Here is a 13,888-nt window from a genome sequence, read left to right on the forward strand (position 1 = left end):
TGACAACGAAAAGGAAACAAAAATTTAAAAACTGGGCAGGTGAGATGGCTCAGTAAGTAAAGGCACCATCATCCAGGGCGGAAACAACTTCTGCAGGTTGCCCTCTGATCTCTACAGGCATGCTGTGGCATCAGCATACAATGACTGAGCCTCTTTTTTTTTTTTTTTTTTTTTACAGGGTTTCTTTGTGTAGCCTTGGCTATCCTGGACTCACTTTGTAGACCAGGCTGGCCTCGAACTCACAGTGATCCACCTGCCTCTGCTTCCCGAGTGCTGGGATTAAAGGTGTGCGCCACCACTGCCCAGTCTAATGACTGATCCTCTTTAAAACTAAAAATTAAACAGCGATTCCAACAACAGACACCTGTCATCACAGACTCCATGTAAGAGTGACCCAGTTGCAGCGGGGTGGGGGGGGGTGGGGGGGTGGGGGGGCGTCTTCACTCAAGTCCCACTTGGTCCTACAACCTCTCTGGCTCTCCCTCTCCTCTGTCTGGGTCTCGCTCTCCTCCCACGCACACTCTTCCCTTCCCTAGTGGACAGAGTCACAGCACACGACCTAGTTGCCAGGGGGACTTTATTTGCAGAGAGTAGCTGAGGCAAGTGGTGGCGCACGCCTTTAATCCCAGCACCTGGGAGGCAGAGGCAGGCGGATCGCTGTGAGTTCGAGGCCAGCCTGGTCTACAAAGTGAGTCCAGGACAGCCAAGGCTACACAGAGAGATCCTGTCTTGAAACAACAACAGAAACAACAACAGTACCAACAACAACAACAACAACGTACCTCACACAGCGGATGGTTTCCCAGCATGCATGGGTGAGAGCAAAACACTGGAGCAGCTTTGAGTGGTGCAAAGCCCCATGAGAGAAGATGGCGTGGTGAAGCCAGGAGGACAGAGAGGCATGCGAGAAGCCCACAGTGGGGAGCAATGCTGACCAGACATGTCTACTCATGTGGCTGCCTGCTGCGGGCCGGGCGTTGCTCTGAGGATGTAGGGCCAGTCTCTGGGAGCCAGAGCCCATCCACAGGAGCTCAGAAAATAAGCTCGGAGTCAGAAGATATACAGCATTCACTGAGGAAGTAGACAAAAGGGGCATGTTGTAGTGAAGGGGGCTGGGACCGTGAAGCTCAGGGCAGGTGGCCATCTTACCTGGGGCTTGTGGGAGACACTACCTGAGGTGGGTGGGACAGAGCATAGCTGTGCAGGAGAGCTGAGCATGGTGCACACGTGTTCCAGGGCTCAGGAAAATGCGGCAGGGGGATCCAGAGTTCAAAGTTCACGAGGCAGCAAAATGGCTCTCATAGGTAAAGGCACTCGACAGAATTCAGTTCTATTGCTCGGGCCCAAGGTGGAAGGCGAGAACTGACTCCCAAAAGTCCTCTGACCTTCACACAGCACTATACACACACACACACACACACACACACACACACACACACACACACACACGAGCACACATATACACACACTACACACACACACACGAGCACACATATACACACACTACACACACACACACGAGCACACATATACACACACTACACACACACACACGAGCACACATATACACACACTACACACACACACACGTACACACACACACACACACACACATGAGCACACATAATACACATATACACACATCACACTTATGTGCACGCACACATGCACACATACATGAACACACACACTCACACAGCGTAAAGGAAGGACACAGAAGACACATAGGACAGCTAAGATACAAGTTGAAAACAGAGAGGAGGCCACAGCCAGGCAGTGCAGGCAAAGCAGGTCTCAGCATGCACGTGGCTCCCCTTTGCAGCCTCCTGGCCTCCTCAGGACGCATCTTCCCTCAGCTCCTCTGCCAATTCCTCAGCCTCCCCCTGCCTCTGCCTCCAGGGTTGACCTAGATAGCTCTTGATGGAGCTCACGGAGTTCCTCTTCCGGGGGTGAGGGTCTAGCAGCCCCCACAGAAGAGTGTCTGCCGCAGGGGACAGGCCATACCACGGCTGCGGCCGGTCTTGGGGCTGGCCCGAGGCCTGCCAGATGAGAAAGTCCTCGAAGAAAGGGTCAGCCTCCACCAGGGGCTGATCCCAGGGGAAGTAGCCAGTCAGAAGGCAGAAGATCAGGACCCCAAGAGCCCAGGCATCCAGGGCGGGTTGAATGGGCAGTCCCTCGGGTAAAGGTGGCGGGGCACAGAGCTCAGGGGCGGTGTAAGGGATAGGTGGCCCAGTGAGCCTGAGCAGGGTCCCTCGGGGCCGGGTGTGGCCGAAGTCTGTCAGCTTGACGTGCCGGCAGTCTGGGTCACACACCAGCACATTCTCTGGCTTCAAATCCCGGTACACCAGGCCATGGGAGTGAATGAGTTCCAGGGCGGAGGCCAGTTGGGCTGCACAGCGCTGGGCCGCTGGCTGTGGAAGACCCACCTATGGGGGGGTGGGATGGACGGGGGAGGGTGAGAAAAGACATGAAGGTCCCCCAGCTGCTGAGAGAAAATGAAAAGGTAAGGTCTTATGTATAAGTCTACGAGACTGGTGGCCTTCCTGATGTCTTGGATGACCTGGCGAGGGTTGTGACCCCTTGGGAGGCCTACACTGAGCCTGTGAATTCCACGAGATTGTAATGCTTCTGAAGCTTAGTATAAACCTCTGGGACCTTGTGTGAATGTTAGTGTCAGCCTGGGTGGCCATGAGGCCTATGAGCCAGTGAAGCCAGCCAGGCCTAGTGTGAGATTGTCAGGCCCAAGCGTTGTGTGAGGCGTGGGGCGTGTCTGTGAGGCCTGTGAGGTCCAGTGTGAGCCTATCAGACCTGCGAACTTGTGAGGTCTTGCTAAAGTTACTTTATTTATTTATTTATTTATTTATTTAGTTAGTTTTGAAGACAGAGTTTCTCTGTTATAGCCTTGGCTGGACTGGACTCCCTTTGTAGACCAGGCTAGCCTTGAACTCACAGAGATCTGCCTGCCTCTGCCTCTGCCTCTGCCTCTGCCTCTGCCTCCCCAAGTGCTGGGATCACAGGCACGCTCCACTTTGCCTGGTGGGGGTGGGGGCTGCCTACTCACCTTGGGCTGGATGAAGGTGATGAGGTCGCCATGGAGAACAGGCTCTGTCAGGAAGCTGTAGGAACTGGCTGACTCGATGCCGATGCCGTAGGCTGCCACGATGGCCGGGTGCGTGCCGAGGGAGAGGCCCACGCAGAACTCATACAGGAAGGCACGGAGGGAGGTGGAGTTCTTGGGGAGCTGCTTCAGGGCTAAGGGTGTTCCTGGAGGCGGGATGGGGGGACAGATGCCAGAGGTGGCTAAGAGGTTAGGTCACTAGGACCAGCTTTCTTTTGTTATTTTGTCTTTTTTTTTTTTTTTTTCCAGAGCTGAGGACCGAACCCAGGGCCTTGCGCTTGCTAGGCAAGCGCTCTACCACTGAGCTAAATTCTCGATCCCCTTCCTGGCCACCCGGATGGAATCTATCTCGCAAATGCCTCCTTGTCCCCCAGTCGTTGCCTCCCTACCAAACCCACGCTAATGGCGTAGGCAGTGCTGCCATTTCCAATAGGCTGGGCGCCCATGCCCACTCTGCATTTCTCTTCTCAAGGTGAGTAGAAACCTAATCTGAAATCTCCTGTATAGAAAAGACCTCCCAGATCACAAACTCCTACAAGGCGGAAACTTCTAGTGTCAAGGCTTTTAGCCATTGGCAGCTAGGCTTTTGTTTGTTGCTTTGTTTTGTTTTTTGAGACAGGGTTTCTCTGTGGAGCCTTGACCGTCCTGGAATTTGCTCTGTAGACCAGGCTGGCCTCGAACTCACAAAGATCCGCCTGCCTGCCTCTGCCTCCCGAGTGCTGGGATCAAATGCCTCCTCCCCACTGCCCTGCGGATACTAGTTCTTGCTTACCTACCACAGGGTTGTGTTTGTAGGACTGAGGTAAGCTGCCCAGTTTTTTTTCTTTTTTCTTATCGGGGATTGAACCTAGGGCCTTGTGCATGCAAGTGCTCTACCACTGACCCATGCCCCCAGCATCTCACTGGGGGATTCTAGGCAGGGGCTCTACCACTGAGCCACGCCCCCAGCATCTCACTGGGGCATTCTAGGCAGGGGCTTTACCACTGAGCCACACCCCAGCCCCTCACTGGGGGATTCTAGGCAGGGGCTCTACCACTGAGCCACGCCCCTAGCATCTCACTGGGGGATTCTAGGCAGGGGCTCTACCACTGAGCCACGCCCCCAACCCCTTACTGGGGGATTCTAGGCAGGGGCTCTACCACTGAGCCACGCCCCCAACCCCTTACTGGGGGATTCTAGGCAGGGGCTCTACCACTGAGCCATACCCCAGCCCCTCACTGGGGGATTCTAGGCAGGGGCTCTACCACTGAGCCACACCCCAGCCCCTCACTGGGGGATTCTAGGCAGGTGCTCTACCACTGAGCCACGCCCCAGCCCCTCACTGAGGGATTCTAGGCAGGGGCTCTAACACTGAGCCACACCCCAGCCCCTCACTGGGGGATTCTAGGCAGGGGCTCTACCACTGAGCCACACCCCAGCCCCTCACTGGGGGATTCTAGGCAGGGGCTCTATGGAAGAACTATGTCTTCAGTCCCTCACTGATACTGAGCTAACAGCTCAGCACTGAGCCACCCCCCCATTCTAGGCAAGTACTATACACCCTGAGCTACACCCTCAGACCCCCCTTTTACCTTTTTGTTCTGATATAAGTTCTAACTAACTAGTTCTAACTAGTTTTTCAGGGGTCTTGATTTAGTTTTACAGCCTCAGATAAACCTTGAAATCGGCGGGGCAGTGGTGGCGCACGCCTTTAATCCCAGCACTCGGGAGGCAGAGGCAGGTGGATCGCTGTGAGTTCGAGGCCAGCTTGGTCTACAAAGCGAGTCTAGGACAGCCAAGGCTACACAGAGAAACCCTGTCTCAAAAAACCAACCAACCAAACAACCAAACAAAAACCTTGAAATTGACATCCTACGTCCTCAGCCTCCTGCCTGTATGACTGGAATCAAAGGCCTGGCTGCTTCCTTAAACAGACACCTGCCATTCCACTCTACACCCCCCAGGCCCCTGCAGGAGGCTGTACATCCTCCAGGTATCTTGGCTTCCTGCCACGCTCTGGTGTTGTGGGTTTTTTGCAGTTCATGGGCATATTGGGGATTGAATGGGGCCTCAGGCATGTAAAGCTAGTGCCCTAGGCCTGAGCCACAGCTCCTGATGTCACCCAGTGTTTTGAAGCTCTCTGCCCATTTGGCTTCCCGTTGTACCATGAGCATCTCAGCACGGCCTCCATTTTCACAACTTGCAGCATCATGGAGCACCGCGGTTCTCAGCCTTCCTAATGCTGCAACCCTTTCTATAGTTCCTCGTGTTGTGCTAAACATCCCCACCCCACCTGCATCCCCCGGCCATATAACTATTTTCGTTGCTAAGACTTCACAACTGTAACCTTGCTACTCCTAATGTAAATAACTTGCTAATCGTAATGTAAATAAATAACTGTGTTTTCTGGTGCTCTTAGGTGACACCTGCGGAAGGGTCGTTCGAACCCCCAAGGGTTCTGACCCACGGGTTGGGAACCTCAGATCTAGCATGAGGCTGAGCATGCAGAGGTACAAGTCATATGTCCAATGGAACCAAGCATTTGGGCCTCACCAGCATTGCCTCTGTGCTCTGAACAGACCTGGCATGGATCGCTCACTCTTTTTACCCCTCTCTTGGTTACGGGCCAAATTGCATTCCCTCAAACTCAAAAGATGGAAGACAAATTCCTAGGAACCCCAAAATGGGCTGTATTAAAGACGAGGTTCCTTCTTCCCTTTCTTTTTTTTTTAGTTTTGGCTATTGTTGTTGTTGTTGTAGGTTTTTTGTTGTTTGTTTTTGTTTTTTGAGATAACATCTTGCTGGGTAATTCCACTTTCCCTGGAACTCCATTGACCATATTGGCCTCAAATTTATGGGTGATCTTTCATATTTATTTATGCATTGTGTGTGTGTGTGTGTGTGTGTGTGTGTGTGCGCAGTGTGTAGGTCTGTGAGAGAGAGAGAGAGAGAGAGAGAGAGAGAGAGAGAGAGAGAGAGAGACAGATAGACAGACAGACAGACAGACAGACAATATGCTGTTATATGTGGGGTGCCTACAGAAGAGGGCGTCAGATTCCCTGAACTTTAGTCGCAGGTAGTTGTGAACAGCCTGACACACTGGGCACTGAGCTCAGGTCCTCTGGAAGATCAAGAATTCCTACCCATCCACCCACCCTCATCTGAGACAGGGCTTCTCTGTGTAGCCCTGGCTGTCCTAGACTCACTTTGTAGACCATGCTGGCCTCGAACTCACAGCGATCCGCCTGCCTCTGCCTCCCAAGTGCTGGGATTAAAGGCGTGCGCCACCACCGCCCGGCTCTTACCTCTTTAAAGCAGTGGTTCTCAACCTTCCTAATGCTGCAATCCTTTCATACAGTTCCTCGTGTTGTGATGACTCCAACCATACAGTTATTTTTGTTGCTACTTCATAGCTGCAATTTTGCTACTGTTATGGATTGTAATGTAAATATCTATATTTTCTGATGGTCTTAGGCGACCCCTGTGAAAGGGTCATTGCCCCCCCACCCCCCAGGTTGAGAACTGTTGCTTTAAAGAAAGATCCAAGGCTGAGGACGTAATTTACGCTGTAGGTTGCTTGCCCGGAATACACTAAGCCTCTGTTTCCATCCCCCAAACTACGTTAGCAGGGCCTGGTGGTGCATGCCTATAATCCCAGCACTCCGCTGGAGGTAGAGGCAGGAAGATCAGGAGTTTGAGGCCAGCCTCAGATGTATAGCAAGTCTGAGTCCATCGTGGGCTGCATGGAACCCTGTCTGGAAAAAAAAATTGAGAAAGAAAGGAAAGAAGAAGAAGAAGAAAAAAGGAAAAGCTGGGGAGATGACTCGGGGTTGGAGAGCATTGGGTGCTATTCTAGAGGACTCAGGTTCAATTCCCAGCACCCAACATGGAAGCTCACAACCATCTGTCAGTCCAGCCCCAGGAGACCAGATGTCCTCTTTTGGCCTTTGGGGGCTCCAGGCATGTGAGAGGTGCATAGACACGAATGCAAGCAAAACATTCGTATACATAAGAATTTCAAAATGTAATAAAATAAAAGGAAAGGTTAGAACAAACCAACAAACTGAATAATTGCCACTCTTCCAGAGGACTAGGGTTCAAATTACAGCACCCACCATCCAGTGGCTCACAACCAGCTGAACTCCAGCTTCGGGGCATCTGTCGCCCTCTTCTGGCCGCTTTGGATACCGCACCCATGTGCACCGCCCCCGCCCCCTTCATGTCCACATGACTAAAATATATATTTTAAGTAAAAAATTTTAAAAGAAAGAGGAAAAGGTAGATGTCACAGTTGATACAAAGTTTATACACTTTTGGGCTGGAGAGATGGCTAAGCAGTTAAGAGTACTGGCTGCTCTTTCAGAGGGACCAGGGTTCAATTCCCCACAGGGATCCAACACCCTCACAGGGACATGAAGGCAGACAAAACACCAGTGCTCATAAAATAAAATTTTTCTAAAAGTTCATACAGTTTCAAACATCCTGGGGAGCACAGATAAGAGGACATGACTGTATGATAGAAATTCATGGGGCCTGGAGAGATGGCTCAGCGGTTAAGAGACTGTCTGCTCTTCCAGAGGTCGTGAGTTCAATTCCCAGCAACCACATGGTGGCTCACAACCATCCACACCCTCTAATGCCCTCTTCTGTCATAAAGGGGTACAGGCAGATAGAGCACTCATGTACATGAAATAAATAAAATATTTTTTAAAAAAGAGAAATTCATCAGTTTTTTTCCTTTTTATAAAGTACACTTCTTTCCTTTCTCCCTTTTAAAAAAATTATATTGATTGATTGATTGATTGATTGATTGATGTGTGTTTGTCTGGGGATGGTTGTAGAGGTCAGAGGACACCCTGGGGCTGTCAGTTCTTTTCTTCCAGTTTGTAGGGTCTGGAGAATTGAACTCAGGACATCAGACTGTGTGGCAAGTGCCTTTCCCTACTGAGCCATCCTGCCTGGCCGTCTATCTTTTGTTTGTTTGGTTGGTTTGGAGACAGAGTTTCTCTGTGTAGCCTTGGCTGTCCTGGACTTGTTCTGTAGACCAGGCTGGCCTCGAACTCACAGAGATCCACCTGCCTCTGCCTCCCGAGTGCTGGGATTAAAGGCGTGCACCGGGCTCTGCCTTTCTATTTTTGAAACAGAGGCTCCTGTAGCCCAGGCTGGCCTGGAACTTTGTATGTATCATAGGATGGCTTGAAATTAGCCTGATCCGCCTGCCTCCGCCTCCAGGGAAAGTGGGTTTTCAGCTATCAGCCACCACCTCCAGCTTTGTCTGCTTGAGACAATTATCTTGCTATGTAGCTATGGCTAACCTGGAACTCACTGTTAAATCTTAGGCCAGCTTCAAATTCACACCAACTTCCTGCCTCTGCCTCCTGAGTGACGACACTAAGCAGGCACGCACCATAATGCTAGGCCTCTCACCTTTTGAAAGAGGGAGCTGGGGTTCAGAGAGGCTAAAGAAAACTCCCTAAAACACCCAGCTTGAAAATAAGGGGGCCGGCTGGGCGGTGGTGGCGCACACCTTATAATCCCAGCACTTGGGAGGCAGAGGCAGGTGGATCCCTGTGAGTGTGAGGCCAGCCTGGTCTACAGTGCAAGTCCAGGACAGCCAAGGCTACACAGAGAAACCCTGTCTCAAAAAAAAAAAAAAAAAAAAAAAAAAGAAAGAAAGAAACAAAGAAAGAAAGAAAATAAGGGGGACGATCTGATTGAGGTTTATGAGACTCCTTACTCTTGGCTAACTTTCCTGAAATCTCTGTTTTCAGCTGTACCCTACGGCATGCCTGTACCCACGGTCTAGTACCTTTCTGCCGGTGAGTAACTAGCAGGACGCGGCCGAACCGGCCCTGGCCGAGGGGTCGCACTTCCTCGTACAGCTCCTCCACCTCAGTTCGGACCAGGGTCTGGGCACTCAGAGCCATCATGTCCTCCAAGGCCAGAGCAGCCTCCTGGCCTTGCTGCAGCTCCTCTACCGTGAGGCCCCCCAGGCCTTCATCACCTCCGTTCTCCACGGCTGCCGCTTCCATTGGCCCGTCTCCTGACTGTTTGCCTGGCATCTCTGCAAGACAGACAAAGCAAATGACCCAGGACTTGGAGATCACGAGCCTATGCCCAAGGGATGGAAAGCAAGGAAATCAGATTCCTGGGTCTGAGGGAGGAGGCTGGGGGGTCTGTGCTCTTGGGTCTGAGGGAGGAGGCTCAGGGGGTCTGTGCTCTTGGGTCTGAGGGAGGAGGCTCAGGGGGTCTGTGCTCTTGGGTCTGAGGGAGGAGGCTGAGGGGGTCTGTGCTCCTGGGTCTGAGGGAGGAGGCTGAGGGGGTCTGTGCTCTTGGGTCTGAGGGAGGAGGCTCAGGGGGTCTGTGCTCTTGGGTCTGAGGGAGGAGGCTGAGGGGGTCTGTGCTCTTGGGTCTGAGGGAGGAGGCTGAGGGGGTCTGTGCTCCTGGGTCTGAGGGAGGAGGCTGAGGGGGTCTGTGCTCTTGGGTCTGAGGGAGGAGGCTCAGGGGGTCTGTGCTCTTGGGTCTGAGGGAGGAGGCTGAGGGGGTCTGTGCTCTTGGGTCTGAGGGAGGAGGCTGGGGAGTCTGTGCTCTTGGGTCTGAGGGAGGAGGCTGGGGGGGTCTGTGCTCTTGGGTCTGAGGGAGGAGGCTGAGGGGGTCTGTGCTCTTGGGTCTGAGGGAGGAGGCTCAGGGGGTCTGTGCTCTTGGGTCTGAGGGAGGAGGCTGAGGGGTCTGTGCTCTTGGGTCTGAGGGAGGAGGCTGGGGGTCTGTGCTCTTGGGTCTGAGGGAGGAGGCTGAGGGGGTCTGTGCTCTTGGGTCTGAGGGAGGAGGCTGGGGGTCTGTGCTCTTGGGTCTGAGGGAGGAGGCTCAGGGGGTCTGTGCTCTTGGGTCTGAGGGAGGAGGCTGGGGGGTCTGTGCTCTTGGGTCTGAGGGAGGAGGCTCAGGGGGTCTGTGCTCTTGGGTCTGAGGGAGGAGGCTCAGGGGGTCTGTGCTCTTGGGTCTGAGGGAGGAGGCTGGGGGGTCTGTGCTCTTGGGTCTGAGGGAGGAGGCTGGGGGGTCTGTGCTCTTGGGTCTGAGGGAGGAGGCTGAGGGGGTCTGAGCTCTTGGGTCTGAGGGAGGAGACTGGGGGGTCTGTGCTCTTGGGTCTGAGGGAGGAGGCTGGGGGGTCTGTGCTCTTGGGTCTGAGGGAGGAGGCTGGGGGGTCTGTGCTCTTGGGTCTGAGGGAGGAGGCTGAGGAGTCTGTGCTCTTGGGTCTGAGGGAGGAGGCTGAGGGGGTCTGTGCTCTTGGGTCTGAGGGAGGAGGCTGAGGGGGTCTGTGCTCTTGGGTCTGAGGGAGGAGGCTGAGGGGGTCTGTGCTCTTGGGTCTGAGGGAGGAGGCTGGGGGGTCTGTGCTCTTGGGTCTGAGGGAGGAGGCTCAGGGGGTCTGTGCTCTTGGGTCTGAGGGAGGAGGCTCAGGGGGTCTGTGCTCTTGGGTCTGAGGGAGGAGGCTGGGGGGTCTGTGCTCTTGGGTCTGAGGGAGGAGGCTGGGGGGTCTGTGCTCTTGGGTCTGAGGGAGGAGGCTGAGGGGGTCTGAGCTCTTGGGTCTGAGGGAGGAGACTGGGGGGTCTGTGCTCTTGGGTCTGAGGGAGGAGGCTGGGGGGTCTGTGCTCTTGGGTCTGAGGGAGGAGGCTGGGGGGTCTGTGCTCTTGGGTCTGAGGGAGGAGGCTGAGGAGTCTGTGCTCTTGGGTCTGAGGGAGGAGGCTGAGGGGGTCTGTGCTCTTGGGTCTGAGGGAGGAGGCTGAGGGGGTCTGTGCTCTTGGGTCTGAGGGAGGAGGCTGAGGGGGTCTGTGCTCTTGGGTCTGAGGGAGGAGGCTGAGGGGTCTGTGCTCTTGGGTCTGAGGGAGGAGGCTGGGGGTCTGTGCTCTTGGGTCTGAGGGAGGAGGCTGGGGAGTCTGTGCTCTTGGGTCTGAGGGAGGAGGCTGGGGGTCTGTGCTATTGGGTCTGAGGGAGGAGGCTGGGGGGTCTGTGCTCTTGGGTCTGAGGGAGGAGGCTGAGGGGGGTCTGTGCTCTTGGGTCTGAGGGAGGAGGCTGAGGGGTCTGTGCTCTTGGGTCTGAGGGAGGAGGCTGGGGGTCTGTGCTCTTGGGTCTGAGGGAGGAGGCTGAGGAGTCTGTGCTCTTGGGTCTGAGGGAGGAGGCTGGGGGGTCTGTGCTCTTGGGTCTGAGGGAGGAGGCTGAGGGGGTCTGTGCTCTTGGGTCTGAGGGAGGAGGCTCAGGGGGTCTGTGCTCTTGGGTCTGAGGGAGGAGGCTCAGGGGGTCTGTGCTCTTGGGTCTGAGGGAGGAGGCTCAGGGGGTCTGTGCTCTTGGGTCTGAGGGAGGAGGCTCAGGGGGTCTGAGCTCTTGGGTCTGAGGGAGGAGGCTGAGGGGGTCTGTGCTCTTGGGTCTGAGGGAGGAGGCTGAGGGGGTCTGTGCTCTTGGGTCTGAGGGAGGAGGCTGGGGGGTCTGTGCTCTTGGGTCTGAGGGAGGAGGCTGAGGGGGTCTGTGCTCTTGGGTCTGAGGGAGGAGGCTGGGGAGTCTGTGCTCTTGGGTCTGAGGGAGGAGGCTGGGGGTCTGTGCTATTGGGTCTGAGGGAGGAGGCTGGGGGGTCTGTGCTCTTGGGTCTGAGGGAGGAGGCTGGGGGGTCTGTGCTCTTGGGTCTGAGGGAGGAGACTGGGGGGTCTGTGCTCTTGGGTCTGAGGGAGGAGGCTGGGGGGTCTGTGCTCTTGGGTCTGAGGGAGGAGGCTGGGGGGTCTGTGCTATTGGGTCTGAGGGAGGAGGCTGAGGGGGTCTGTGCTCTTGGGTCTGAGGGAGGAGGCTCAGGGGGTCTGTGCTCTTGGGTCTGAGGGAGGAGGCTGAGGGGGTCTGTGCTCTTGGGTCTGAGGGAGGAGGCTGAGGGGGTCTGTGCTATTGGGTCTGAGGGAGGAGGCTGAGGGGGTCTGTGCTCTTGGGTCTGAGGGAGGAGGCTGAGGGGGTCTGTGCTATTGGGTCTGAGGGAGGAGGCTCAGGGGGTCTGTGCTCTTGGGTCTGAGGGAGGAGGCTGAGGGGGTCTGTGCTCTTGGGTCTGAGGGAGGAGGCTGAGGGGGTCTGTGCTATTGGGTCTGAGGGAGGAGGCTGAGGGGGTCTGTGCTCTTGGGTCTGAGGGAGGAGGCTGAGGGGGTCTGTGCTATTGGGTCTGAGGGAGGAGGCTGAGGGGGTCTGTGCTCTTGGGTCTGAGGGAGGAGGCTGAGGGGGTCTGTGCTCTTGGGTCTGAGGGAGGAGGCTGGGGGTCTGTGCTCTTGGGTCTGAGGGAGGAGGCTGGGGGGTCTGTGCTCTTGGGTCTGAGGGAGGAGGCTGAGGGGGTCTGTGTTCTTGGGTCTGAGGGAGGAGGCTGAGGGGGTCTGTGCTCTTGGGTCTGAGGGAGGAGGCTGGGGGGGTCTGTGCTCTTGGGTCTGAGGGAGGAGGCTGGGGGGGTCTGTGCTCTTGGGTCTGAGGGAGGAGGCTGGGGGTCTGTGCTCTTGGGTCTGAGGGAGGAGGCTGAGGGGGTCTGTGCTCTTGGGTCTGAGGGAGGAGGCTGGGGGGTCTGTGCTCTTGGGTCTGAGGGAGGAGGCTGGGGCCAGGACGCCTGGATCTGAGGGAGAAGTCTGGCCTGACTGCTACCTCTCACTGTGACTCGCTTCCATTCTGTCAGAGCTCCTGAGAGGAGTGGAAAACAGTCACTAGTGTGAGTTGAGGTCAACAGAGAGGTCAGATCTGCCCCCCCCCCATCCCCACTCCCAGTGCCACCTGGTGGCCTGAGGGTGAAAGATGAACCAGGCCATCGAGACACCCCCCCCCTCCCCATCTTGTTTCCAAAGCAAACAGACTTGGGCCCAGAGTGGATGAGCAGCTCCTCTCCAAAGAGCAAACAGGTGCTCTCTGCCTCCAGGGAAGGGTGGGGCTCTACACAGCTTGGGACACCAGGGTCTTGCCCTAAGCTGTCACTTGGACCTGTCCCCAAGCCTTCAACCCTCAATCCTGTTGTGGTCCAAGTCTCACAGCTCAGCAGCTCTTCCTGAGACTCAGGCCTCTAGGCCCCAGGTCACCTCTAGACACCCAAAGAAATAGACCCCAGACCTGGAAGTCCAGGCTTCATCCATCTACCCTGAGATCCAGGGTCCCAGACCCCCAACCTCCTCCCTTAGACCCAAGGTCCCAGACCCAGCCTCCCTCAGACCTAAGGGTCTCAAACCATAACTTATTACTGTCCCAGGGACTTCTGTGACTCACACACCTTGGGCCTTGGGTTCTGTCCCCAACACTAAAGCGCTCGATTGCTGCAAAGTCTTTCTTGTCCTGTGGAGGGAGCAGGACTGTTGTCACCTGTTTTCCTGGTCAGCTGGGGAGCCTTACCTCAGGCCGGTTGGTTAACCTTGCCCTACTTGTGACCTGGGCTCAGAGCTCCAGACCTCACCTTCTCCAAGGCTTGTCTGACCCCTTTCTGCCTACTGCAGTGAGGGCCCTACACTTCGGGGGGGTTCCTGCCACAGCCTCAGACTGCCCAGGAGCAAGTCCCGCCCTCATCCTAGGGGGTCGTGAAGCCCCACCCTCTGCTCCGCCCCTTCTGCCCCCCACTGGGGGCAGAGCGACATCGTGTGTTGATTCCTAGTACTGGCTATGGTTGGGCAAAGGCCCTAGCCTAAGGGGGGGGGGGGGAGGGGTCTCAGCTCTCTTCCCTGGGAACCAGGAATCCAGGCAGCCTTCATCCTTCGGACCCAGATGTCCAGGCTCTAGGCCCCCTGCCTCACATTTCGGGGTCCACA

The 13,888-nt window shown here is 55.6% G+C and overlaps 1 protein-coding gene across 2 annotated transcripts; it reads right to left on the minus strand.

Moving 5' to 3' along the window:
• Nucleotides 1–1,563: 1,563 nt before the first annotated feature.
• Nucleotides 1,564–13,623, minus strand: SBK2 (SH3 domain binding kinase family member 2). Of its 2 annotated transcripts, XM_084770338.1 has the most exons (5): nt 13,540–13,607; nt 13,360–13,421; nt 8,908–9,162; nt 3,062–3,264; nt 1,564–2,426 (listed from the first exon to the last, which is right to left on the minus strand). In XM_084770338.1, the coding sequence occupies exons 3-5, from the start codon at nt 9,158–9,160 to the stop codon at nt 1,836–1,838; spliced, it is 1,047 nt and encodes a 348-aa protein (XP_084626464.1). In that variant the 5' UTR covers nt 9,161–9,162; nt 13,360–13,421; nt 13,540–13,607; the 3' UTR covers nt 1,564–1,835. The 2 variants fall into 2 exon arrangements, with proteins under 2 accessions (XP_084626464.1, XP_084626465.1); XM_084770339.1 differs by lacking the exon at nt 13,360–13,421 and having other exon boundaries at nt 13,479–13,623.
• Between the last annotated feature and the right edge of the window lie 265 nt (nt 13,624–13,888).

Source organism: Acomys minous (genome assembly GCF_964271855.1).
Source record: "Acomys minous genome assembly, chromosome: 20".
NCBI lineage: Eukaryota > Metazoa > Chordata > Mammalia > Rodentia > Muridae > Acomys > Acomys minous.

Excerpts from the sequence above, each read along its gene's own strand:
- SBK2 (XM_084770339.1), bottom strand. The coding sequence starts at position 9,160 with ATGCCAGGCAAACAGTCAGGAGACGGGCCAATGGAAGCGGCAGCCGTG. Across the intron at positions 3,265-8,907 it reads AGTTACTCACCGGCAGAAAG|GAACACCCTTAGCCCTGAAG; the intron begins GTACTAGACCGT and ends TCCCGCCTCCAG. Across the intron at positions 2,427-3,061 it reads TCACCTTCATCCAGCCCAAG|GTGGGTCTTCCACAGCCAGC; the intron begins GTGAGTAGGCAG and ends ACCCCCCCATAG.